Raw genomic sequence first — 25393 nt, 5'->3', positions numbered from 1 at the left:
GCAGGGGGGTTGAAATCAGATGATCTTGGAGGTCCTTTTCAACCCAGGCCATTTTGTGATTCTGTGAAAGAGGGGATGAAGCACTAGAATGGTATCAGGACTGGAGGAACCCTTCAGAGGAGTTCTATCCATCTACCAGGATCTGGTCTTGGTGGCTGCTGCTCTCCCTGTGCAACCAAATGGATGTTGCAATGGTTCAAGCTCTATGTGACTTCCTCTTGTTTTTTCATATATGCCTTATTGGGGAGGATCAGGCTGGATATCAGATTTCTTTTCCCAAAGAGAGGTCAAGCATTGAAACAGGCTAGCCAGGGAGGTGGGGGAGTCATTGTCCCTGGAGGTGTCCAGAAACCATGGAGATGTGGCACTGAGGGACATGGTCAGTGGGCATGATGGGGATGGACTGGGGTTGGACTCGGGGATAACAGAGCTCTTTCTCAACCTTGACAATTCTGTGATTCTATGATGGCGCTCTAACTTTTTTAAAGGCTGGCAATGTGCTCTCCCACTCATTTTGCTCTGCTACCAAGAAGCACACAAAGAACATTTCATCTGTAAACACATGCTCTGAACCTCTCTAAAGGCATGCTTGCATTGGATCAGGGTCACCAGGGCCAGCTCTCCATCCCTATGGGGAGCAGGGGGCTCACAGCCTCTGGGAGGCAGGCACAGCTCTGTGAAGGCTGATAATGCATGGCTGCAGCCAGATCTGCTTCAGCTGCCAAACACCACTTCAGCAACAAATGTAAAGTTTGGACTGAGCTTTCTGAAGTTTTCATGGCTTTATTAGTAACGAAACAGCGAGTGTGGCTTAATTAGCATCTCAGATCTTCATTTCTTTTGCCAGATCAGGCTATAAGATTTTTGGAGTACCCAGCCTTCATCATGAATTAAAGTATCAAAGACTTGAGAGCCTGCATCTCGATTTTTGTACAGCTGAAGACCAAGACTCAGGCCTTTTAGTCAGACACAGCTGCTAAAAAACCCTTAACACTCCCTCTCCTTGCACGTGAGTTGTTGTATTCTTTCCCACGCACATCTGAAGCGATGACTTTGGTCTTCTCTCAACATCTCTGAGCTACGTTTCTCTGTTCTGGCTTGAAATGTAGCTGCTCAGAGCTTTCCCTTCCTCAAAACTTCCTCTTCAGCCGTGTTTTCTTGCAGGATGTTGAAAAATCTCTCAGAGGAGCTCCAAGGCCTCAAAGGGGGTTTGGAAACCACCTCTTCACACTTCAGTTGTTCAGGAAATGTATCGAATCCTCCCATATTTTGAGGAGTTTAAAGGAGGTCTTTCTGGTGGCATGCAGCCAAGAGGAGAAGGCAGCTGGAGAAGCAGTCATCCTGGAAATATCTTGAAAGGAATTGGCACACGGGAGGGTTTTATGCATCCCAAAGGCAATGGAAGGGCGGTCGTTATTTCTTGCTCATGTTCCATTCTGCAAACACTTTTTAGCAGTGGTGTGAATCTATACGATGATCATGGAAGCATAGAATCATAGAACGTAGATTCATAGAATGTTCTGCGTTGAAAAGAACCACAATGATCATCTGGTTTCAAGCCCCTGCTGTGTGCAGGTCTCCAACCAGCAGACCAGGCTGCCCAGAGCCACATCCAGCCTTGAAAACCTCCAGAGATGGGACATCACAGCCTCCTTGGGCAACCTGTTCCAGTGCCTCACCACCCTCTGTATAAAACACTTTCTCCTAATTTCCAACCTAAACCTCCCCTGTCTCAGTTGAAAACCGTTTCTCCTTGTCCTATCATTATCCATCCTCATAAACAGCCGTTCTCCCTCCTGTTTAAAAGCTCCCTTCAAGTACTGGAAGGCCACAATGAATTCTCCCTAGAGCCTTCTCTTATCCAAGCTAAACAAGCCCTTCGGCCTTTCTTCATAGCAGAGGTGCTCCAGCCCTCTGATCATCTTAGTGGCCCACCTTTGGACTCAATCCAAGAGCTCTGTGCCTTAATTAATGATGTTTCAGAGCATGGGTAAAATTCCTGGGGAATGGAATGGTTCGTACAGAGGTTCCAAGAAACACTCTGCTACATTTCTAAAAATACGCAGACAAATCAACAGCGTGTCGTAACAAAAGGACTTTCTATTGCTATCAGTTGTGTTTTTTTTCAAGTTTGATCACCTTTTGTAACAACCCTGTAACACTTTTCCTGCTTCCCTCCTTGGCATTCAAGAGGCAAAATGGGGAATATAAGAAATTCATCTTCCCACACACACAGGGGATGAGACATTGCTTCACTTTGTCTTTCCAACATGAACCTAAAAAAAAATGAAAACAAGGATGGTTCAAAATTTTTACCTATATCACCACGATATAGCAATGAATTACTCTGGGTGTAAGCTGCTGTGACTCCAGCAGGTATCTGCCCTGTTATTAAGTAACTGCAAGGAAGAAGAAAAATTGCTGTTATCTTTTGGATATATGGGTTTTTTTAATCCTCCCCTAAACTGGTTTTCTGTCATGAGATAGAGGAATTCAGACTTCACAATCATGGGACAGGGCTGTTGATATTTGACAAGTATTACAAGGTTCTGAGTGATGTGCTGAGCAGTTAATGAAGCCACCTAGGAAAGCTGACGTATTTGCATTCACGTTAAAAGAAAATAATAATAATAATTTGAGGCTGATGAAAAGTGCTTCTCTGACAGCCCTGGAGAATGTCTTTTATTTACCTGCAGAAGTGAAGCAACCTCTGCTCCTGCTGTGCGACTGCTGTTTCAGAAGGGATGAGCCTAGGTTTGGACATGATCGATCTATGCTGAGGGTGAGCTCCATTCCACATCTCTACTGTCTGCAACCTCATTTGCCAGGCTCAGAGGCAGCCAGAGCACCTGTGAGCTGTGTGTCTGGGTTTGGGGTATCTCAGCCTCTTTCCCATCCCCATCTTCAGCATATTCACTGATCCTCTTGTGAACCTTTTTTCATTCCTCCCTTTCTTCTTTCATTCCCGTTCTTCTTTCATTCCCGTTCTTTCCCTTCCCTTCCCTTCCCTTCCCTTCCCTTCCCTTCCCTTCCCTTCCCTTCCCTTCCCTTCCCTTCCCTTCCCTTCCCTTCCCTTCCCTTCCCTTCCCTTCCCTTCCCTTCCCTTCCCTTCCCTTCCCTTCCCTTCCCTTCCCTTCCCTTCCCTTCCCTTCCCTTCCCTTCCCATCCCTTCCCTTCCCTTCCCTTCCCTTCCCTTCCCTTCCCTTCCCCACTTTTCCTTCCTTCCTTCCTTCCTGCCTGCCTGCCTGCCTTCCTGCCTTCCCGCCTTCCTTCCTGCCTCCCTGCCTTCCTCCCTCCCTCCCTCCCTTCTCCCTTCCTCCCTTCCTTTTCTACAAGCCTCAGAAACCTTCAGATCAATCTGCCTAGAGAGCTTTCCTTCAGCATTTCTGTCCCAGAAGCTTTCTGGGTCACTTTCTCCAAGAAACAGCTTCCTGCTATTCCATAAACCATGGAATCACCAAACTGGAGGAGATAATGTCAAGTTTGAAGTGACAGAAGATCTTCTAGGAACCCAATATTGTAATACACTGCAGCCTGCCCTCAGTTGACTGCACAGCTTCTGTGCTGAGGTCTGCTTGGGAAAGTATTCCAGCACAGCTTTGAATGGGCTGGAAAAAAGGTTGAACTGATGAAGATCCCACTCTCTGCATTAGGCTTTGTCAGGATATACTTCACTGCTGAGAAAAGCAGGAGGGAAGAAAGCATCAGGGGGAAACAACAAAGAGAAAAGCAAAGAAGAGAACTTGGGACTGGGTAGTTTCTGGCCAACGATTGTTTCTAACAAAGTTTGACTCTATTAATTAATTGAGATGTGCCTTGGAGAGCTGGAGCTGCTGCTGATGGAAGTCAGCCAGGAAGAAAAAAAATCTCATTTTCTCTGCAAACTTGCTGATTAGACCTGAACACTGAGGTTCACTTCAGCAAGCTGTGGGGGCACAGGTGGCCTTCAGGGCCTGTGACACAGCCATTGGGTAGCAATCGGCTGTCATGAGCTGCCAAGGGTGGAGAAGGACAGGAGATCAAAGTGGGACCAAGCTGAATCATAAGCTTTTGATTCAGCTTCCACACGGAACCAAATGGCACATGTTTTCTCTCTCTGTGTGGGCACAAAATATACACATTTTTCATCAGAGGATCAGGTCATCGGTGTGCGTTGTTGGAGGGTGTGTGGCTGAAATCACACCGCAAGGGGTGTGCATCGTGTGCAGGAGCATTCATCATGTGTAGGGGATCTTTTGTTTATAGAAGGATCTTTTGTTTATAGAACCACAGCATCATAGAATCATAAAATGACCTGGGTTGAAAAGGACCACAGTGATCATCTGGTTCCAATCCCCTGCTGTGTGCAGGGTCACCAACCAGCAGACCAGGCTGCCCAGAGCCACATCCAGCCTGGCCTTGAATGCCTGCAGGGATGGGGCATCCACATGATAGTTTGCACTATGGGTTCTTGTAGGACTTGGGTAATGTGCTGGAAAAGGCGGTTTGTGAATCTTTCCAGTCTAAATGCCAATTATGTATCAGTGGGGTGAGGACAAAGCTATCCTTTCCAACTTCGCTTTGTTCCTTGCTTCGACCACAGCATGAAGGAATCAGCAGGCAGTTTTTGTGCTCTCGGTCCTTCCATGAACAAGGTTTCCTGTACTTCTTCATGAACAGCCCTCCCATTGCTACCACAAGGAGTGATGGAGGTCCAGAAGCATCCTGCAGCCCTGCTGACTTGACACCAGTAGCACAACATGAGGCTTAAACACAGAAATATTGACCCAAGGAACAAGAATTTCAGTAGACAGAGACACATCTCTGTAAGACTGGATGACTCCTGCTTGCTTTTTCTTGCAATTTTCCCTTCCAGACTCTCTGCACATTTTACAAGTGAGCAGAAGGAAACTCTCATACAGCTGTTTGATTTTCCTATTATTACATACGTAACTCCTACAGGTTGGAAATTAGAGGCTGTTTTTAGACCAGATAGAGTGAAAACGCTGCAGGCAGCCCTTCTGACTTCTCCTGTGCCAAGAGGTGCAAAGATGCTCAACAGAGCTGGGTGCTGGATAGCACAGGGCTCAGATGTGCAGGAGTAGGAGGTGTTGGGCCAATGCTGGGATTCCCTCATTTACTCTTTCCACTTCTGATACGATTTCAACACATTCAGAAAGAAACCATCCTACTTTTCTGCAGATTCTTCTGCCGTAAGAGGAAAATAATCGAGACTGAAACTACTTCCACTAATTGTCTCACTATTTTAAATCTGAAATGCTGCCAGGTTGCTGCCTGGGAATTGTTCAGACAGCTCTGGTTGCCCTTCTCTTCTGAAGGCTGGGCTCCTTGGTAGGACTTTTGCATAGCAAGCATTCATCTCACACCTCAAGAGATGTGGTCTGGTCATACAGCCTAACCTGGCTAGCCCTCAACTCAATCAAACTGTGATTCCCAAGATGTGCTACCTGCTCACTGAAAAATTTGAGGTCGGTAAAGATTATTATATGTTTTTAAATAGTTATGGTTGAAAGCAGATACTTTCTTCTAAAAGACAAGTGACTCTTATTGGCTTCAGATGAAGGACTTGTTTTTTGCAGAGGAAAGAAGTGAGAGGAAATGTTTTCAAGCAGCTTTGTTAAACCTGAGACAAAGCTAGCTCATAAGCCCCTTTTCTTTCCTCAATTATCAGTGGTCCTACAGTGTTGCCTGAAGCCATTTGACTTTGTCTCCAGAAGATGAGGTTACAACAGCCTCAAAAAAAAGCAATCTGCAGAGAATTCATGGTTCTGGGCTCAAATGAAGCAAATTCATACACCCAATATCTGGTTTGCCTCATAGGACTTCATGAACCTACCTCCTCTTAAGACAACTCTGAGAAGGTCAGTGCCCTAATGTCATGTAGAAATCTCAATATTTTGCAAGATATTGCCCAAGTTCTCATGGCTAGACCACCTGATAATAATCTCATTTAATATGCAAGTGACCTCTGAATGCTTTGTGATTAGAAATGGTGCAATTTTGGTTATTTACTCAAATCAGTATCTCTTCATCGTCCCTCCTGGTCCCAACATTTCAGTATTCTGCACCAGTGTTTTCCCTCCTCTTTGATGACTCAATCATTTACTCTTCCAGAAATCCCTTCCTTAAGCACTGAGCTTACATTCTGAAGTGCCTGCTTCAGAACTGCGCTTGCTCATGATGAACATGGAAAGCCAAGTATCTGAGAGTGGTTAATGTCAGAAGTGCTTGCCTTTATGTGCACTGACCCATGCAAACGGTCTCTGGGTGCTCTGGTCATCTAGGTGTGAACACGTGGATTGGTGTATACTCTGCATACACAGCAGAGCAGCCAAGAGAAAGGAAGATAAAATCTGTCCTATTGTTTTTTATGAAAAAGCAGGACACCAAACATGGGCCCGCCCAAGCAAAGTTTTCTGCTCCATATAGCTGCTGGCTGTTATTTCGATTGTAAATTGGCCTCAGAGTGCCCACAATGCACTGAGAAATAGCTGAGAAATGGTTAACTCTGTTGGGAAGCACTGGAAAGAAATGTAAAACATTTCTGGGGGAAACGAAGGTGAACCTCTCACTTCTGATGGAAGCTTGGGTTGTATCTGTACCACCAAACGAAACTGGCCAGTACCAGACTAGATAACAGCCCTGGCCCTATTGACCATTTCATATCTACCAATGTGTAGCCATTTCATGCCTGTATGTATGTAACTTCAGATGTGAACATGTTTGAATATTACCACAGTCATGGATTCGCATGTATGTGCTCACTGCAAGTCTGCCATCCCAATGGGGAACCCATCTGGTACTAAAAATATGTCAGTGTTTGTGCGTAAATTAAAGTATGACTGCAATAATAGTCAAAAGGGAACCCAAAAGAGAACAGAGAAGATTGATTATGTGCATATTTTAAGTGCTTTGTGTCTGCGAATGTTTATTTGAAAAATAAGAGCACTGACACCACAAATAAAAATAATATAGGGAAATACATCTCTTCTATTATTAAATTATAGATTAAAATAGCAAACGTGGGGGAATATAGAAACATATATCTCTTTGTGGAGGCTTTCTATAACAATCAGCATAAAATAACGTAGCGATACCTGACAGCTTAAATAAAGATAGGAGCCTCAGCTCCTATCTACGCATTTATCTCCTCTGATCCAGACAGGGTAAAGAGGCATAAAAGGCTCACATAATAGCATCTTTTCTGCACACTGCTCCCAAACGATAGGCAGATTTTATACTCGGTTACTCTACATAATGTCAACATTGTTAGAAAACAAAAGCACCATGAACAATTTTTTTTTTCCCCCCCTTCTCTCTCTTCCACTCTCTTCTTTCATTTCAGATCGTTTACCTTGTGATTTCTGTATAACATGCTATGGGGCAGATGCGTGCCTCCATGCCTTGAGATCAGACCCTGGGTTTGCAAGGCAGCAGCACATGGGACCACGGCAATGAGCAGTGAGGTTCAGATGGGCGCACACAAATCATGTGCACAGGAGAGGAGAAAGCACCAGCCAATTCACTTAATCCCTGTCCCTTCCTCACTTCAAGCTGTCGCTATAACTATTGTAGTTGACAGCTATCGACCATTGCATGCCATGCCATTAACCTTTACCACCCAACACGTCAGATGACGGAGAACGAGGACGCTGTGTGTCACATCTGAGTGGAGCAGCACGTGGGAGGTGCAAGCAGAATCATGGCATGTGCTGAAATGCGTACTGAGGCTGCCAGAACATCACAGAATCACAGAATGTCCCACGGTGGAAGGGACCCATTAGGATCATCGAGTCCAGCTCTTACAACTACATGTTCCCACTTGTCATGCTTTGCCCAACAAGGAAACATCTTGGGGGGCTTTTCCTTGTCCTGGAGGGTTTTGCAGCTTGGCATTATCCTCTGAAGATGACAGAATCACGAAAACAGAATCACACAATGGCCAGGGCTGGAAGAGACCTCAAGGATCATCAAACTCCAAGCCCTCTGCCACATGCACATCCTCCACATTCAATACTAGACCAATACCAGCCCAGGGTGCCCAAGGCCCGGTCCAACCTGGCCTTGAACACTTTCAGGGATGGACGGGGCATCCACAGCCTCTCTGGGCAGCTGTTCCAGCACCTCAACCACTCTCATAGTAAAGAACTTCTCCCTGATATCCAACCCAGATCTTCCCTGCCTCAACTTCAAACCATTTCCCCTTGTCCTGCTGTTATATACACTTTCACAGGGATGGCTCCCCTCCTGTTTCTAGGCTCCCTTTAGGTACTGAAGGCTGCAATGAGGTCACCCCACAGCCTTCTTTTCTCCAGGCTGATCAAGCCCAGCTCCCTCAGTCTGTCTTCATAGGGGAGATGCTCCAGTCCCCTGATCATCTCTGTGGCTCTCCTCTGGACCCTCTACAACACCTTCCTGTCTTTCTTGTACTGGGGGCTCCATACCTGGACACAGTACTTCAGATGGGGTCTCACAAGAGCAGAGTAGAGTGGGGGTCTGTCAGTCTATGTTCCTCATTTCCCTGCATCAATACTTGTTACCTTCTGCATCCTGTGTCCTTGGTATGACCAAGGGGTCACCCTGGCAAGTAAATCCATCCTGAAGGAGTTCCTGCAGAGTTCCATCCTAACATCCATCTCTCTGGAAAATGAAGCCCTCCCTAGAATGTGCAGCTGGCACAAAAGAAAGGTACTGGGCATTGAAATTGCCAAGGGAGCTGGTGGATGCCCTGCTCCTGGGGACACTCAGGTCAGGTTGCATGGGGCTCTGAGCACCTGATGGAGCTGTAGGTGTCCCTGTTCACTGAAGGGGAGTGGGACCAGATGGCCATAAAGGTCCCTACCATCAAACCGTTCTATAGTCACATCATATTAGCATCCACAGTTATGGTACTACGTCATGGTTAGCTTCCACAGAACCATCCTTCCCCTTTGGCATTTCTCAGCAGCTTTTACCTTCTAGAAGCAGTCCTGGATCTACACAAAGCTCTCAGTTTGCCTTCCCTCACTGGATTTGTGAACTGCATGAACTACTTTTATGTTAACAGGTGTTGGGCTCTCGCCAATCTCACCCAACACTCACCTCGAACCCTGGAAGTCATTTCTTTGGCAACATGCAGATCTGTGCCATGCATCCTACTGGTTAGCTGGAAATAAAACAAGCAACAGTATAAAAGCAGTCTCTCAGTGTCATATCATCATTGTTTTCCTCCTAAGACCTCTACACATCATAGCTTCATACCAGATATTATGAAGAAAACAAACTGTGTCCCATCTGAAGCCAGGACACACATGCACCTTTTCTGCCATGAATTTCACTAACTTCTCCCTCAATGGGCAACTCGAGGAGCTCACTTCTTTTTCCACAGTTGATTTCACATCATTCCATGGGACCTGAACATCTTTGGAGACTGCTATCAAATATCTATCTATATATATCTACATAATGATACGCATAAATATATGTACAAATATGTATAAAACCTATCTGGGGGGCTCAGAAGTTATTTAAGGTGGACAGGATGATTGATATGTCTACAAGCTTTACTTACTCAGGAAACCACAGGCTGAAGAACAGCATAATTAACTTGTTTATCTTTAGTTGGACCAACTTGTTGGTTTTTACTAGCCTGAAGGCTTTTCTCTAGGGACACCTATATTTGGCTTGTTGATTTGTTATGAGAAGAAGGAGTTCTTGGCACTTGCGTGGGGAGACAGGAAAGAATCTTGGCAGGAGCTACCTGCATTTTTTGGAAAATGCTTAATTTTGAGTCCCAGAATAACAGAAGGTGACAATAAGAATGATTGTCCAAGCCAGTCTTGGAGCTAGTCCATCAGGGAGCTGCATCCAAACTCCTGCCTTCCCCATCTCCATTTTCAAGGAGGACAGGGCTGGATCTGAGGCACTAAAAGCAAGGTTGCTTTAGCAGAGATGAGCAGCAGCCACCTCATCACCTGTTAACAAGATTTGGAGGCTAGCCAAACCTCTTGGTTGTCCCAGATTCACCCACCACTGAGCCACCATCACACAACTATGAAGACCTTTGGTCAAGCAGCACCATTTTTCCACGATACCTTCAATATGAGTGTAGGATACGGGGGGTGGAGGGAAAAAGGTGGTGAAGGAACTTTGGCCAACCTTCTCTTTCAATCAAATGAGAGGGACCTTGACCTGTCTTCGTCTAGGAGGTTACACAGTCTCCTTGTTTAGCTCATGGATGCACCTATGATGTAGAGATCTAACACAACAGATGTAGCCTTTAATCCTTATGGCCAGAAACTCCAAATGTCCTGAAAAATGGTTGCATCAAGCTTCATGCGTGGCCTAAACTACAGCACTTCAATTTCTTTTTCCAGTACAAATGAGAAAGAAAAATAGCTTAGGCATTTTGCTCAGCTTAAAACTTTTTTCTTCCTCTGCTTCACACTGTTGCTCTCTCCCCTCATCCCCTGTCTTAAAGTAGTGTGACTAATCCTCTCCCTCCCCTTGCTCTGTTACCTTGAAGGTATTTATAGAGTGTGATCATGTTCTCTCCTGTGTCTTTCTTCCCTTTTCAACTCTAGATAATTCAAGAATCCTCAGACTTCTCTCATGTGCCTTATCTTTCATGAGGTCATGCTAACTACAAGCCAAGGAAAACTTTGGTGATGGAGAGGACACTTCAGAGTTGATAGAGCTATGGAGCTTCTAATGTGTGCATGCACAGCCCCGGCCCCTTGCCAGCACTGTGTGGTCTTGCATGCACCTGCTTGCTTTAGAAATGGGGATTTATCTGTTCCCAATCAAATTAGGCAGCACTATCATTTATTTTGTATTATCTCATGTCACTGACAGTGTTCTGCCTTCTGAACTGGAAACAGCAGAAAGGAAGATGAATGTGTGGGGCTGAGATTAAGCTTGAAGCACATTTGCTCAACAGCAACTGCAGGATGGGGCTGAGAGACGACCAGTGTCTGGGAGGGAAAGGATGGTCTAAGATTGGTAATTAAACAACTCGAGATGCTGGTCCAGAACTGCCTCATCCATGCTATTAAAATCCCTTCCCCTTCAAAACAGAGCATCCACATGCAAACCACCTGCTGCTAATGGGCCTTGGCTCATGCTGGATCCTGACCCATGCCCAGGAGATGGCTAGTTGGCCCTGGCCAAAACCATTTCAGGGAACATTTGACAGTTTAATGGGCTTGAAAACCAAAGTTCAACATCCCCAAAGGCTCCTGGGCACCGTGTGGTTTACAGGTGCTTTCTGGGGAAAGGAGTCATAGAATCACAGAATCATAGAATGGTTTGAGTGACTCTTTGGCTGCTCACCCCATCACCAGTTCATCTCTTGAGGAACATCAGCCTTGGTGGTTTAAGAAAGGTACATATGAGCTTAGGACATCTAACATTCAAGGAAAAGGATTAAAACTGCCATCTTGTTTCTCCTTGTAATTCCTGGAGTTGATAGAGATCTGCAGAGAGGATAAATGCTCCTCTGGACCCAGCAGCCCCTCTCTGTTGACTAAAGAGGCTCCAGATGAACAGCAGGTAGGATGAAACCCATACCTGCTTTCTGCTGGAACCATCCATGTCTGGAAGTGAGCAGTTGACAGATGAGAAACAGGGTCCATTTGTCTCCATGTCCAGTGCCTCTCCAGAAGGAGCAATGTAATAGGAAGCTGTTTTTTTTTTTTTAAATAAAAGCAGGTAAAACAGAACAAACACACCCAATACGTTATTTTACTCCTTGATTTTCTTCAGATGGAATTACCCTCAATAAGTATTTAATTTTCTGTTCTCTATCTTTTATGGCAGTTCCTGCTATTCCTGATTTGTCAGTGTTGTTTGGAAGCCAAACTGTACCAAAATCCCAGTTTTTTTGCTGTTTTCCAGCCTACTCTGCTATCAGAGCCTTTTAGTTTTTGCACACCAGAGCTGCTCCCTTGTCTCCATGGCACACCACTGAATTCATCTCCTTCTCTTTAGCCATGCACATCTCTAAACCCAACTCACAGTAGGACCACTGATCCCCATGTAGGGGATGCAGGCAGATTTTCAGAGCACATTAGCCAGCAGCTGCACAAGTGCCAAAATAAGAGCTCAGTCGACTGTGTGAGCAGCAGGTGCTGCTGAAAGTCACATTCATTCTAATACAACAGTGAGTAATGTCAGTCCCACTTTGTAGGTAGCCATTCTGCACAACATCCCAGGGCAAACACCACTCTCACCTGCTCCTGCCTCGTGGTAATTTGTCTACCCCCAAAATATCCCTCATTTAGACTGAGTTGCAGTGAGTTTGCATCATTTCCCAAATGCTGAGAGACACTCAGAAGTAGATGTCATAATTCCTGAGTGTAGGACAGCATTTGCCTTGCAGATTAGGAACTTATGCACAAGTCCACTGAATTTCTCTTCGTTATTTGCTAGAGCGTTTTTGGTTTGCCTTGGTTCTGTGTTGTTGTTTTCTTTGTTTGTTTCTTTGTTGGTGACAGTGATTTTTGCTATAGTCCTACCAATTATGATCAATAATTAATTGGTAATGCAATTATATATAAGGAACCCAACTAGAGATCCAGACCCCCTTGAGTCAGGTACTTAATTACCAACAGTCATTCCAGCAGACATTAAGGATTGCCCTGCCTGGGTCTGCAGGAGGAAGAGTGAAGCAATATCAGCAGAGGGAGATAAATTTCCTCAAATCACTCCCACGAGGGTGATCACTTGGAACTGCTTTATGCCATGTGTATGCCTCCGCACACCATACAGATGGATGGGTCCTCCAGCTGTCAGTTCTCATGCACTTCCCCACTTCCCCAGCATGACTCGTGTCACCATTCACAGAGGGGGGAGTCCAACTCTTATGGCTTTCTCAGTTCCAGAATTGCTTTCAGACCCTTACAAACTTACACTTCCTTCTTCTCAGTTCCTGGGTCCCCTATTAAGGTTCATCTCCAACTCCCTTCCAGCCTTTTCTCTTCTCCTTCCATCTCCAGACCAGAACCATAGAATCATAGAGTCATTCAGGCAGGAAAAACTTCTAAGATCATCAAGTCCAACCCCAACCCACTCCCACCATGTCTCTGTGTGACACATTTCAATGGTTCTGGAACACCTGCATGGATTGTGATCCCACCACTCCCTGGGCATCCAGTACCAGTGACTGACCACTCTTTGGGAGAAGAAATGTTTCCTAATATCTAATCTGACCCTCCCTTGACACAACTTCAGGTCATTACCTCTTGTCCTAGATCAGCTCTGCTCCATCTCTTCTGTTTTTTATTGCACCTTCTAGTCCATGGGGAGAAGTCTTAAGTTTCAAGGTTAATGCTTTATCTTTTCCCCTAGAGAACCCCAAAGACAGGCTCGGTCTATGAGAAGGCTGCTCAACTGGGTCTCAGGTCATTTCCATTCCTGTTTCCCTTCAGTTACTAGGGAACTATCACAGAAATGGCACAAACTTGAACCTGGGAAAAACAAGAAGCTCTCTGGGCAGCACAGGTTATGGGAATAAGATTTGTTAATGCCTACAAACCCCAACAAGCCTCAAAGTGATCCTACCATTTTCTAAAGGAGAACCTGCTCCCTCTTTCTTCCTTTAAGTGATCAGATGTTGGCTCAAAGCATATATTCCTAATATACAGCTCAGTTTCCTCCCTGCAAAGAGAATAACTCTTACCCATTACTTTTAGGGTACCTGTAGGCTGTGACCTTAGTGACTCCTGAGCACTTTCTCCCATACTGGAAGGAAAGCAAAGGCAGTCCAGCCTTGCTGGGTTATGTTCTGTCATAAAAGGAAGAAACAAAACAAGCCAAAGGGAGGAAAAAAAAGTGAAAAAAAAAGAAAAAAAGAAAAAAAAAGGTCTACCATGAAATTGCTATAACTCATAGTGTCAAATCCAGGGCATAAATCAACCAACCCTTGAGAGGAGGAGTGTAATTCCTCACCGTGCAGAGGAAACACTTAGGCAAACTCAGCCTTGTCTGAGGTTTTATACAAACAGGTCAAATGGCTTTGATTCATTCCAAGCCCTGTCTAATAACTCAGCATCCTGGTTTGCTCCCCTCTCCATTAGGAGATGGCAAACACATCGTCCTAACCTGCAGCCTTTATTACAGAAGAGTCAGTGTGCGTGGATTTATGTTGCCTTGTGACACCTTTTTAAGGTGCCTTGTGCTGTACACACCGAACATCAAAAGAAAACACAGAGAGCAAGAAAAGAAAAAACATGCAGTGCTACAGCAGACTTCTGCCACCTATTTCCAGATTGCAGGTAATGGAGTGAGCTGTATAATATCTGAAAGATTGCTGTGAAGGCTGTCGTGGGGAGATGCATTTTTCTTTGCTCGCATGGAAGTTAAAGCCTCAGAAGAAATACTCAGCCTGTTATTAAGAACTTTTTTATCCAAAGTCACAGAAAGAAGTAGCTCCAAGCAGCTATGAGTTTCCCCTTGGCTTCCCAAGGTGTTGGACTCAATGATCCTTATGGATCCCTTCCAACTTGGGATATTCTATTATTCCATGCCTCCCTCCCCAAGCAGATCTGAGCTTTTTGGCTGGTAGGAGGGGCAGGTGGGCTGCAAGTCAAGGAAATATGCCTACAACCAGCATCCAGGGTGCAGGTCTGGAGCTCCTGGACACCACTTACAGGTGATGCTGGTGACCAATGGACAGAAAGAAAAAACAAATTGCAAACACAGTGAATCAGTTGCCATCGAAGGGTCCAGTATGAGCAGGAGGAAAAAAGAAGACAAAGCATTCAATAAAGGTTGCCACAGTAAAATAAGATGAATTGAGAAACTCAAAACCCTTTAAGATTGATTTGACTGCTTATGTAAAACTCTCACGGACAGGACCACATGAACCCTGAATGAGTGGTGGCCCAGACACCAGATTTGCTCCAAAAAACTCACAGCTGTCATCCAAGTACAGGCTCTTTCCCATGAGGCTGTAGCTGCCCTATGTTTCCTTTGCTGTGTTTAATCAAGGATGATGGGATTTCCCAGGTGGCTGCTGCAGAAGCATCAGCAAGCCTTCTTTGATGCAAAACTTGAAGCAAAGGCTGATGACTTCGCAAAGATTGTGCTCTCTCTGTGCCCTGGACTTCCTCCAGAACCTGCCCTGAGCATTTGCTATGCCCAGCTCAGCTCTGAGTCCCACGAGACCTCAAATCACACAGCCCTGGACTCCCAAACACATTCCTCTTGCAGACAAGCACTTCCCACAGACACCTCCGCTCCTCGTGGGATTTACAGCCATTAGCAGCTAAACTCCTCCAAGGGAGAAGAGACCTGAAACACATGCTCACAGGGCAGCCTGCAAACCAGCCTCAAGCATGAACCTAGACGAGGGGATAGAGTGCACCCTCAATATGTTTTCTCAGATAGAAGTTTCAGTGTTGAGACTTGACTTGAGTGATGCCCTTTTGCTCTTTGCACAAGAAGCAGAGGTGGTGAAAAATAAAAACAAAGCTGAATGGTTTCTCTGGTCGTAACTCCCAGACCTTTAGCATCTGGACTTAAAGCCCCATAGCCAAAACGTACTGCCATCCCACTGGGGACCAAGAATAGATGGCAGGACCCAGCCATGCGTGAAAGATGAGCAACTTGATCCTACTTTTGGAAGAAGCACCAGAAAACCATTCCTTTCTCCTCGATAAACAGGAACCCATGAACTTAAAACCAACTGCCTGTACTTGCATGTCAAAATGACCCATGCAACTGTCAGCAGTCGCATAGGGAGCACTGCTAATTGCCCTGTCAAAGCACTCAGCGAGGGCAGGTATCAGAGACAGGTTTTACCAGTTGGGTTCAATAAATCAGAACAACAGCACAACTGTTTTGACTGCATCTTTCATGCAAACAGCTTCCCAGATGGCTTTGGACAGAAAGAGCAACGTGTGCAGCAAGGAGCTGCCTGCGGAGCGAGAGCAGGGATTCGCATGAAGGGAGGTGAAAAATAAGTGACAAGATACAGCCAAGGCAGTCCTGAGCTGGGAAATAAAGATCTAGTCCGATGGGATATAGGAAAACACTTTTTCCCCATGAGGACAGTCAGGCAGTCGAGCAGCAGCCCAGAGAGGTTTCTGTGGTCTGCATCTACAGGTATCTAAATCCCAGTTACCCCAACAGCTCCAGTCAGATGGACAAGGAAAGGCTTGAGATGACTGGGCTCTGACTACATCCTATGTCTTGCATAGATGCCAATGCCAGCAGCAGGGAAATATGTGGCACTGCTGAGCCCCTGAAGCAGATCTTCAGTTGTGAGATACATTCAAAGCCAAGCTTTATGGTTTCCAGAGCAGCCTATCTAGTGGTTGGTAACCCTGCCCAGGGGAAGGGGGGTTGGAACTAGATGATCTTTGAGGTCCCTGCCAACCCAAGCCACTCTATGACAGCTTCCTACCTGCATAGCTCACCCAAGATGCTTGGAAATATTCATGAAGACACCAACATTTCTGAACATCTGTCAAAACCTTTACAGCTCAAAGGATGCCAGCTGTGGCATTACTTGTTATTAGACCAAAATCCTGGAGGAGCCACAGGTGATTTGAATACAGTGTGACCTTAAAAGATGCTTACTCTTTCTGCACACTCATTTCTCTTCCCTGTGGCAATCCCAGGATCTCCTTACCCAGGAGAAATGGTGTTTCCACCTTCTGCAGAGCCATCCTGCTCTCCATACAGCAGTACTGAGTCCAAGGCCAACATCACCTTGACCATCACAACTCCTCCTGGACACATATGGATGCTTGTGAACACACTGGGACACAATCACCCACAGTGACATCATAGATGTGTTTCCTCCTGGTCCATCTCCAGGACCCAATGCCCACCTGTGGTTCCACTTCCCATCCACCTCTTCAATATTATCCTCCTAGCCTTGGCTTTCAAATACGATTACAACGGGAGCCCAATCCCAGCACACCTCTATTTAAGCCTTTAAGGCTGTGATAGCCACAAGAGTTGCATGCTGTCCATACAGAATGATGGGCATGGCTTCCCAGCTCCCTCACTCACCAACACAGCTCCCAGCATCAGCCCAGCCAGGCTTGAAGTCAGAAGTTATTACCAAAGGGGATTTTGACAGATGTATTTGGAAAAAAACTGGAACAGGACTGAACTGAAGATTGACAAGGACAAGCTTTCTTTTTATTTCTTTCAAGGAAATGTGCCTTGAAATGCATATTTGTGGCACCGAGGGACATGATTTAGTGGTCATGGTGGTGATGGGTTGGGGTTGGACTTTGTGATCTTAGAGATCTTTTCCAACCTTGATCATTTTATGATTCTGTACCCTTCTAATTTTTATTTTTTAGCAGAACTCCCTTAGAATTTGTTCTCTTCCACCTTTGGGCTGAGAAAAAAGGGGTCCATTTTCTTTTTTTTAAAAAAAAAAAAACAAAAGGAAAATGAAGCCCACTGAATGGAAAAAAAAAACACGGATGTCTTGGTTGCAACGTTTTTTCATTGAAACGTGACTGGCTTCACCCACAATTAAAGTCATGCTTAAAAATGACCAAATGCAAAGTTATGAAAGTGACAAAACTCAAGCAGAAATGATGAAGAGAATTTCAGGCACAATAATGACCTTCTGTGAAAACTACCAGGAGAGCAGAGAAGGCATTGCTTTCTCCCAAACAAGATAAAGCACTGCTTTTAGTGTGAATTACACAGTAATTCACACTAATTATTAGACTTAACTAGTACTAATTTTGACCCTGAAGTAATTATTTTTTTTAGGGCCCAAAGCTCTGCAAAACAAATGAATGTGTTCTGGGTGTGGCAATCTCCTTGCAGAGGAATTTGCACCATGGAGAGAGAAGTTTTGTTTCTTCCCCGTGCCAATAAACAGGCATAAATATCACATTCTTGTTGATGCAAATAATGCACTGCTCCTGTCAGAGCTGACAAAGGCACTAATATAGGGACTGTTTCCCTCTCTTGTGCACACAGATGCATTTTTGTTGAGATTTTTGCTCTCCCCATGGGATGTGTGCTCTCAAAACGGGTGAAAATCCGCCAGATGATCCCTTGTGTTTGATCACATCTGTGAAGAGGCTGTGGTTAATATAGGCCAGGAATGATGCTAACTACCCTGAGCCATAAAACTCCCCAGGTAAACTCAGCTGTTGTCAGAGGAAGACTTCCCAGATGCCATTTGGGATCCCACCCTCCATCCCAATGTTCCACTACTGCATAAGGAATGGGCAATGTTCTGGGAGCTGGTCAGAGGTATTGTCTGACATCTTCACAAAATTAATGACATTCTTTGTATTTAATGCTTTCAGGAGGGTGGGTTTTATCATAGAATATATATCTATACACAGTAGAATGGTTTGGGTTGTAAAGGATCTTATAGATCATTGAGTTCCAACCCCCCTACCAAATGTAGGGTTGCCAACCACTAGATTCACCACCCTTCATAAAACCTTCCACAGTTACCTGAATATATCTGACCAGTATTCTGCGTGTGGGATTTCCAACCATTGCCACAGATACAAGCAAGTATTAGGGGACACTGAGTCAGCAGTGAATGCCCACAAACCATGGCCCTGTCCCCAGTGATGTGATCTTACATTCTCCTTGCTGCTGGTACTGATATCCTCGTTGCTGCTGGTGAGACAGATCAGGGAGCTGATCTAGATGAAAAGTAGCTGAGAAAGTAAAAATCTCTTCAACTCCATTATTTTTTCTTTTCTTTTGTCTGGTTTCCCCTGCGTGCTTGTGCCAATGGGGAGCTGGGTACAAAGTGACAGCAGGAGATCTCCATCTCTGATGGAGATTCTGCCTGGTCCCACTCCAGAGAACCTATTTGCTTCCAGCCCTGCCTCCTTCACCCTGCATCATCCCAAAACAGGGGGGGGACACACAAAAAGGGAGGCATTCCCACTGCAGCCCTCACGGTTTGCAGGATATTGAAAGCTGGATAGTGCTGTGCTTATAGCTGCAAAGGCTCCACCACCAGCCCAGAACCTCAGCAGTCCTGATCCCCATCACAGATATCTCCACATCTGAACAAGCAGCTCTTGTCCATCCAAAACACAAACATCTAGGAAACATCTATAGAGCAGATGGAGGGCTTGGGATGGCATCTGCTGAGATTGCACTGAGCCTGCAAGAGTCTAATACTAGTCCAGAGGTTGAAAGGTCCTTCTGGAGTCCCTGAGATCAGAAGATGAATACTATCTGATGGTTTTGCTCTGGTCTGGATGTGAGATGATGGGCGAATCCTTAAATCCTGCCCACTAATCCCAATTGCATTGCTGACAATGGAAAGCTGGCCATTTGCAGAAGCTCTTTTCTCTAACTCGGCTTTCTCTAGAGAAAATCAATCAGCCCACCAGCCAGTCAATCAGGCACTCAATCAGTTACCCACTCAATCTGAACCACATAGAAAAGGGGTCATGCAGAGACCTGACCTCCCACCCAGATGCTCCACGAGCCTCACAGGAGAGATCTCCACCTCTGTGGCAGCCTGAGACCTTCCCTATCTCAGCTCCAGTCCCTGCAATCAGGAGCTGAACTAATCTGGGTCCTGTCCACATCCCAAACCCACGGAGTGAACCACTCCAGGGCTGGAGACAGCTGCTCTTGGGAGTCGAAACCTCCCACTGCCTGGTGGGACTTGCATGAGTTGCTGCTGGTGACATCTAGTGACAGGGAAAGCGAGCACGAGGAGTCAACTGGAGCTCTGACAAAGCCATCTTCATTGAGCAAAAAAAAAAAAAACAAAACAAAACCAAAAACCTACTGTGGTTTTCACCCAGGACGTGGGATGAGAACGGGGATGCTCAAGGTACATACAGGTCGACCAGGATAGCCCAACCACTTCCAGTCCTTCTTCCCAACAGGCACTCGAAGAGGACCAGCACATCCCACCCCCTGCCTCTCTGCAGCCTTTCCTGCTTTATTCGAACCCACGTTTTGGGGTTTGCCATCTCAACGAAGCACGGAGCAAGGGGGAAACACACCCTATGAGGAGCTGTCGAGGTTGTAACCAAAGCAGTGCGGCTCCCAGCTGTGGCTGCCCGCTGCCGGACACATGGAAACTGCTCAGGGGACTCGGGGACCCCTAAGCATGGCACATGGGAGAGATATGGGTTATAAGTGGGATGCTCCAAGCACGGATGCAGCGGACTGCATCGCAGCAGATACAGCAGCATCCCACGGGGGACAGCATCTCCCAGCCGTTTTATAGCTCGCATAGGAGTAAAGGAAGGCAGCTGCCGGTGCAAAAAGCCCTGAGGGCACCCAGTTTTGGGAAGGACCTGCGGGAAGACCCGCTGCACAGCTCCACACGTTGCGGGGCTGAGGCTCACGCATTGCCATCACCCTCCAGCACCGAACCCCGACATTTTCCGTCTCCTCCACCACCCGGCGCCGTACTAAATCCTCACCCACCCAACACCTCCCTCTAAGCTCCTCTTCCCCAGCGAGAAGTGCGTTCATTCTCTTCTCTAATTAGCCAATTCCCGCGGCAAACAGAACTATCCGGAGTGACAGTAGCAAAGATCCAGCGCTTGGCTTCAGAGCGAGCACAACAGAAAGCGGGCTGATGCTCCCGGGGTACTGGGAGGGGAAAGATCACCCATACCCGGAGGCGGACAAGCAAACCCCGGCAGAAAGTTGTTACTCACCCAGGAGGATCAGCGTGCAGAAGTAGAGGATGCCCCTCATCCTAACCGCTCGGCACTGCTCGGTTCACACCGACTCGGCACGGCTCGGACCGAGCGGCCCGGCACGGCTCGGCACGGCTCGGCACGGCGACGCCGGAGGATGCGCGGAGGTTGAGCAGGGCGGGAGGAGTCCCCGCCGCCCCGGTCCGGCCCTCCTGGGGTGAGGACTCACGGTTCAGCCCCGCTCCGGCCCCGGGTGTTGCCCGGGCAGCGGGGGGTCCCGCCGGCCGCGCTCCGCCGCATCCCTCCGAGGCAACTGCAAGGAGATGCTCTTCCTTTCTTTTTTTTTTTTTCTTTTTTTTTTTTTTTTCTCTCTCTCTCCGTATCTATCTACAATTCTTCCCGTATTTATTTTATTCTCTTCTGTAATTATTAGTATTTTTCCCTTTTTTTTTCCCCCTCCCTTTTCAGCAATAAACTTCGGATCGCCCCGACCCCGTACCCGGAGAGCCGGGGCAGCCCTTCGCCGCCTTCCTCGCTCTCCCTCCGCCGCTGCCCCCGCCTCTACCGCGGCCCCGGCCCCGTGGGGAGGGGCTTGGCGGCCCGGCCCCGCTCCTCCCCGCCTCCCTGGCCCCTGCTTTGTGGTCCTGGGGGGTTTTTCCCCCAGCCTGGTGGATCTGTGTCTCAGAAAAGCCCCTCGGCATCCCAAGGTATTTAATTCCTTCAGCCCTAGGTGTGCTTTCTCCCCTCCCTGCTGCCCTTTTTGGGGATCCCGGCGTCCCCGAGCCCCCATCTTAGCACCAACACCAGCTTTTTCCGTTTGTGACCTGCATTCTGGTCTTGGCTGCTTGACGCTGGAGCCCTGAAGTCTCCGGCCAAACCCTACACCCTCCTTCAAGCAATCCCCTAGAATAAGATCCTCTAAACCTCCTCCCCAAACCCTCTCTGTAAATTCAGATTATGTTCTCCCACCTCCATAAATCTATAAACCTCCACCCAAATCCCCGTGCTGCCCTGAGCCCATACAGCCCCACCAAAATGTCCCTCACCACCTTTCCCTTATGCTTCTCCCATGTCCTCAGCCTCTCCCACCTATCATCCCCATGTCCCAGCATAAGACTCTCCTGTAGGAAGCCAAGCAGCAGAGCCTGGCTCCTCGAGCCACCTCTTAATCATTATGATGACGAGTGAGCATCATTTTCCTCTACCTCCATTTCATGCATGGAGTAGCTGAGACACAGAACATAAAGTGATGTCTTCAGGTTCGCTCAGTAATTAACTGACCGTTAGAGTAAGAAGACTCAGTACCCTTTAAAATACAGCTACCCCTGTTCTTCCTCCAGCCCTAAAGCTTCAAAAGTCCTTTCCTTTCTTTCCTTTCCCTTCCTCTTTCCTTTGCCCTTTCCTTTCCCCATTTCTTCCCTTTCTTTTCCTTCACTTCTCCCTTTCCACTCCTCTCCTGCTCCCTTCTTCCCTCCCTCATTCTTTCCTTCGTTTCCTCTCCCTCTTCCCAACACAGAGGATCTTCTGAGGACGGAGAGAAGCACCACTCACTTTTTCCTCCCTGAAAGCTCAGGAATTTGCTTTTGAACACTTGCAGCAAGAGATTTTCTCAAGTGCTGGATCAGATATTTTGGCTAAACAGATGTTTAAAAGCTCTTGGATTATTATTTATTATTTTTTGCTGGAGCTGTTCAGGGTTCTTAACTTGACTTCCTCGTGGCATCACCTCATTAATCCTCCAGCAAACCCTCCTGGAAAAGCAGAGGAACGGCACTACTTAATTTTTTTTTGTGAGAAAAAGAGAAGGGAAATAATTCATAAAGCCACATCTGTAGGACTTAGGCACAGAGCATAAGCAGGCTGAGAAAATACATTTTCTCTATTTTATTTCCCCTGGCAGATCAAAAAGAAAGGGGTGCTCCCTGACCCTCCTCTCCTCTGAAAGTATCTACCGTGTTCCAGTCTCGAGATGCTCAATTAGTGAGCTTTTAGTTCCCTGTCAGAATGGGAAAGCTGTAAATAAATGAATGTCTTTAATAACTGTATTTCACATCTAAAACGAGCTTTTTCCGAGTTACTCAGTGGGGAAAAATAAAGTGTTAATAAAGCCTCATTTGGAGGGAAAAAGCATTACTCTTGAGCTGTTCTGTTGTTGTGTTGTTTGTTGTTTTTGTTTTTTTTTACTTCTTTAAAGAGAGTATGATTATGCTTAAGCGGATTTCAAAATGGAATTGCAATGAGATGCAATTGAAACGTCTAACTGGGAGACTTGGGAAATAATTGCATTTTTCTGCTTATTATTATTTCTAATTATTTTGCAGATTCTTTTTTATCATGCTATTCTTGACATAGCTATTTGACCAATGAAATAAATGTCACTAGAACATATGTTATCCTTTGTGTTACGATGACAAATAAAAGAATATTTTCCTTTTAATGTGTCTGCCATCTCCTCAAGAATGAGGTCCTATGTTGGAGGTTGGACTAGAAGGATGATCATGGAATCATAGAATGGCCTGGGTTGAAAAGGACCACAATGATCATCTGGTTTCAACCCCCTGCTGTGTGCAGGGTCACCAACCAGCAGACCAGGCTGCCCAGAACCACATCCAGCCTGGCCTTGAATGCCTCCAGGGATGGGGCATCCATGATTTTAATGTTTTTTTCCCAACCTTAATGATCTTGTGGTTCTACCTGATGCTGCTGGACCAAAGAAAGTGACCCGAGCCCTATAAGGCCACTCATTAATGAAGGGATCTCACCAATGCTGAGAGCATGGATGTGAAGACACCACATCTCGTCCCCTTGCTATGCTTGAGGTCAAATCAGAGAAGGTACATCAACATCTTTGTAGAATCAGAGAATCACTGAAGTTGAAAAGACCACTAAGATCTTCAAGTTTAACCATCAACCCATCCCCACTAACCATGTCCCTCAGGGCCACATCTCTGTTGCCAATACCTCCTCCATTTGCACAGCTGGAGACAGAGTAGGAGCTTGAAGATCATTTCCAACCCAAGCCTTTCTATGAGTCTAATCAAGGATCATAACCCTTGCAGTTCCCTCTCAGGCTATGAACCAACTCCAACCTCTCCTGCCTGAACGAATGGGAAGCTTCCAAGGAATTAGTGCTATGAAAGCGACATTTCTTCCTAAGTTTGCAGGAAAAAAGAAAAAAATAGTAGGGTTTTTGGGAAAAGGGGAAAGTCCAAACATAGGCAACCCCTACCATTCAACCCAATACAGAGGCATTTCCTGCCTTTTCTGCGATTACTGCATGTGGGGGAGACTCAAACACTGGAAAAACCACCCAGAAGAGACATGCCACAAATACTATGAAGAGAGAGGGATCATTGTTCCTTGCTGCCTTATTTATCAGATCTGGGCTTCCTCTTAATCTCTGGGTGGATGCTGAGATGAGCAGTTAATTAAAACACTCCTTCCATGCACAAACACACGCACTACACACCCCTCCTAAAATTACCTGCTACCTTTCCTTACGAAGGAATCAAGGTATTGATCAGTCAGGTCTAAATAATGCCATTGTTGCTCGTGTTAGATCTATCCCAAAGAGCCTCTCCCCAGAGCTCCGGATGAGAGGTTTAGCAATGCCAATGAAAGAAAGAATTGTTTGGGTAGTCCATGGAGAAATTGCTGGGCAGGGAAAGCACACAAAATATGCTGATTAATAGAAATGCACTTATAAAAGCAAAACTGGTTACACTGGAAACTGGAACACCATTTTTTTTTCTGTCTTCCTGGAGTAAGATCACTGTGGAAGCCACTTCTGTGCTCTGCACATTCCCTTGATCATAGATCATCCAAAAAGTAGCCATAAAAACAAGGCAGTGGAACTGCTATTGTCTCTTTTTATGAATGGAGAAATGAAAACAGACATATTAAACAAGCCATGCAATTCAAGTAAATGTGAAAATAGGCAGGATCACCACAGGACATGCATACATGAATGCATGCATGCATCTTTCCATCCCCCCTTCCTCCCATCCATCAAACCTCCCATCCCCTATCCTTCCATCCACCCATCTTTGTTTAGAATAAGAAGAAAACTGTCTAGAAATGTGAATCAGGGAATATTGGAAACTGAAGAAGATGAACTAGGCAGCAGCTCTACATTAAACCCCAAGCACTACCTTGGCCTACAGAACCAGGAGAGAGGAGAATATTTCCTGCCTCAAACACCCCTAGACCTCACTGCTTGGGAGCTTTTGGAAAGAGGTGAAATTTTGACACAGATAGGCCAATCTCCAAACAAAAAACATCACACTTTCAGGTCAGCTCTACAAAATTCCTTCATCTGGCTTCAAATTGGCTTGCTGATGAGCTGACTTTATTGGTATCAGCTGATACCCCTCCGTGCATTCATACAGCTGTAGGATTCTTAAGTGATTACCAATCACAGAGACAAGAGAAGCCAGCCAGAGCCATAGAGAAGCAGCAGATTTCAGTGATGTAGATAGCATGCTTGTCAGTAGGATTCTGAAGCTTTTAGACCTTTCCTGAATAACATCTCTCATAAACCATTTCCACTTGCAGTTGGGGGTAAGGTTGTTCTCACACGTTTCATCTATACCATACAATCCAAGATGTGGATCATAATAGGATCATAGAATGGCTTGGGCTGGAAGGGACCTCAAGGATCATCAAGTTCCAACCTCTCTCCTGCATGCACAGCCACCAACCTCTACATTTAATACCACACCAGGGCCCCAAACAACCTGACCTTGAACAGCTCTAGGGATAGGGCATCCACAGCCTCTCTGGGCAGCTGTTCC

At 46.1% G+C, this 25393-nt stretch overlaps 1 protein-coding gene across 1 annotated transcript in view; it reads right to left on the bottom strand.

Moving 5' to 3' along the window:
* The window catches only part of GFRA4 (GDNF family receptor alpha 4), a 70175-nt gene extending 49030 nt beyond the window's left edge, over positions 1-21145 (bottom strand). The window contains exon 1 of the mRNA XM_052681852.1: positions 20619-21145. Coding sequence (XP_052537812.1) covers positions 20619-20658 — 40 coding nt within the window. The 5' untranslated portion in view covers positions 20659-21145. The remainder of the gene's footprint in view (positions 1-20618) is intronic.
* Between the last annotated feature and the right edge of the window lie 4248 nt (positions 21146-25393).

This window comes from Tympanuchus pallidicinctus, unplaced genomic scaffold (assembly GCF_026119805.1).
Source record: "Tympanuchus pallidicinctus isolate F22 unplaced genomic scaffold, pur_lepc_1.0 scaffold2, whole genome shotgun sequence".
NCBI classification, from domain to species: domain Eukaryota; kingdom Metazoa; phylum Chordata; class Aves; order Galliformes; family Phasianidae; genus Tympanuchus; species Tympanuchus pallidicinctus.
Note: the sequence above shows the minus strand (reverse complement) of the source record. Positions and strands in the feature narration are given on the sequence as shown.